The sequence below is a fragment of the Protobothrops mucrosquamatus genome, unplaced genomic scaffold, assembly GCF_001527695.2.
Source record: "Protobothrops mucrosquamatus isolate PMUCROS unplaced genomic scaffold, P.Mucros_1.0 scaffold119, whole genome shotgun sequence".
NCBI lineage: Eukaryota > Metazoa > Chordata > Lepidosauria > Squamata > Viperidae > Protobothrops > Protobothrops mucrosquamatus.
This window is the reverse complement of record NW_015386490.1, coordinates 844,862-847,554: the sequence shown is the minus strand read 5'-3', so window position 1 is coordinate 847,554 and position 2,693 is coordinate 844,862. Positions and strand designations below refer to the sequence as shown.

Sequence of the window (2,693 nt, the reverse complement as noted above, 5' to 3'; positions counted from 1 at the left end):
CATTACTGTAAGATGATCCAACAAGCTTCAGCTTTTAAGGATCTAAGATTGCTTTTAAAATATGGAATATGGAGAAAATGGGGACAAGCATACATATATTTGGACTGGAATGCTTATTGCAAGAAATGATATTGAAAAAGAAAAATGCACTTTCATACAGGCTTTTCTCCTTTCCTTTATAAACTTTGTTATTGGAAGACTGAGTTTCATCAAGTTAATAATACCATTAACTTGGAGTACGTCTAATAAGGTCTGCCTGAACTGCTATAAGCTTGTATTAATACGTAGCCCGTGGGCTAGAGTTTATTCTTTACTATTATACTTTTAGTCATAGAGGATTCTAGTCCCAGTGGAGTTCTATACTATTAGTGCAGTGCTGACTAACATCCTTAATAAAAATCATAGGGCATTTATTAAAAAATCCAAAATAACTTTTTATTCATTTGTAAAGAATCTTGTTTATAAACACTTCAAATCCTATGATAGGTGTAGTTTGGTTGTTCAGTTAGGACTAGGAAGGCAGAGATTCAAATTTACCTATGGAATGACCTTGAGCAGGTGTTATTCTCTCAGCTTAATCTATTGCAGACATAAATATCTAACATCTTTGTCCATTTTCCCTAGATTATAATCTCTTGCTCAAAATATATCATTAAGCACTTTAAAATGCATAATTAAATCATTCTTCTTCTTCTAGTGTAGGCTTATCCTAATAGCCATCTGACAGTTAGCTAATAGTCATTTGACTTAATAAGCAGCAATGATTAAAATTCTTGATTTTCCCGTTACATAGTTAATTATTTTTCCACAGAGTATATTGAGATGAAAATACAAGATATAATATAATATTTTGTCTTATACTCCTAAATGTAACCAGTCTTTGTTTTTACCAATTATATATAAATTGGTGAAGGCTGGATGGAAAACTAACAACAGCAATTAAATGTTACAGTAGGGTAATTCTGTTGTTTGGTATAAGTAGAATGCTTCCCCTCAATAAATTTGTTTCGGAGCCATGATCGTTAGATGTACCTCCATGAATTAGTATTTCAGCCTCAACCTGATAAATGGGGATAACTGTCTACTTTAAAGGGAAGAGATATTTTAATTTAATTAATTCATACTATAAATGTATCATATAATATTTTCTTTTTCCATCTTTCTAGCTTCACTTGGACTGATGGGAAGCTGAACAGCAGTAATTTATTGTTACTCTCAGGCCAAATAGTGGAACATTTTGATTTGGAGTTCCGAATCCTTTATGCACAATCTAAGCCTCTTAATTCAAAGCTGCCTCAAAGCTGCAGGACTAATATTTGCCATGAGCATCTAGTCAATAAACTAACACCTTGCAAAGATTTCACTGTGGGTAACCTTCTGAGAGCTGAATTTGCTAGGCTCTCAAGCTCCCCCAAGAAACTTGAAAGAGAAATAGAACAGGTGAAAGAGCTCCAAGGGGGGCGGATGAGTGCTAAACGGCCACACCTTAGTGGTGAAGAGGAATGGCATAGTGGTTCTGAAATCCTAACAAAACCTAAGGAGACAAACAGCCAGTCCACTCAGACTGAAACTTTAGACGAGAAGCGAGCAACAACATTCATAAATTGTGCCACACAAACTACTACTACTGTGGTTTCAGCTACCACCCAGACCACTACTCGATCTAGAATGGTGGGCACTCAGACGACAGTTGTATACAAAACTTCTATGACACAGACTGACAAAGGAGATAATGTGGAAGTACCCCTGGCTCAGAGAATACCTGATCAGAGGATTCCTGATCAAAGAATGTCCTCTAAAGAAGGGTCTCCTATTTCTAGAAAGTCCACCTCGACGTCTTCTAGTGCACGATCACTTTCTTCATTGTCTTCCCAGTGTTCCCGGGCAAGTTCTACTGGTTCACTAACATCCCTTAGGTCTATTGACTATTCTGTCAATCATCGGGGAGATTATTTCCGCAAACTAAACAAGGAGAGGGAATTTCACTATTCTGTCATTCGATCCAAGCTTAACCATATGGTTTCCATGCTGTCTAGGAGGGGAAATGTGGCTGAAAATTACAGAGGTTGCCATCCATTGAGATGTAACTTAAAACCTAGACAACAGATTAGCACAAGCCTAATAAATCTTAGAGACTTTGCACTATATACTTCAAGTGACTGCTTCTGAGAAAAGCAGAAGGAGGGAGCTGTTATATACATAGTTGTTAGAAGGAGATGCTTCTCTTAAACTGCCCACTTCTGTAGTATTACAAGACTTGATTGAGGCATGAAAAAAAATCCCCTTGTGTGCAGCAGAGCCAATAGGTGGATCTACCTTAAGAGTACAAAAGAAGGCACTCTTATTTTATTCTATAGGATTTGTTTTAGGTACAGCTGTTGCCTAGCCTTTTGCCAGGCTTTGTACTTCAGCCTGTTTATTTTATGGTACTTTATGAATATTTGGGGAGAAGGGGGATTTAATATTTTTGTCAATGCAATTTCTCTAAAATTTCAAAAAAAATATATCCAAGAGTACGATTCAATCAAGCTAAGTCACCTCTCAAGCCTCATAATAGTTTGTCTGCTAAATATGGCCTTGCCTTTAATAAAAGTATGGCAAATTTTCTACATGTCTCTTGCTAATCTCATGCTACAGTTACACATATTGTGTTGATGAACTGAATAAAAAACATTTATTTGCAACCATGGATT

General features: G+C 36.3%; 1 protein-coding gene across 1 annotated transcript in view; it reads left to right on the top strand.

Annotated features, from left to right (window-relative positions):
- Window positions 1-2,656, top strand: part of FAM83D (family with sequence similarity 83 member D) — an 18,233-nt gene extending 15,577 nt beyond the window's left edge. Inside the window, exon 4 of the mRNA XM_015812958.1 lies at window positions 1,167-2,656. Coding sequence (XP_015668444.1) covers window positions 1,167-2,169 — 1,003 coding nt within the window. The 3' untranslated portion in view covers window positions 2,170-2,656. The remainder of the gene's footprint in view (window positions 1-1,166) is intronic.
- Window positions 2,657-2,693: the final 37 nt, after the last annotated feature.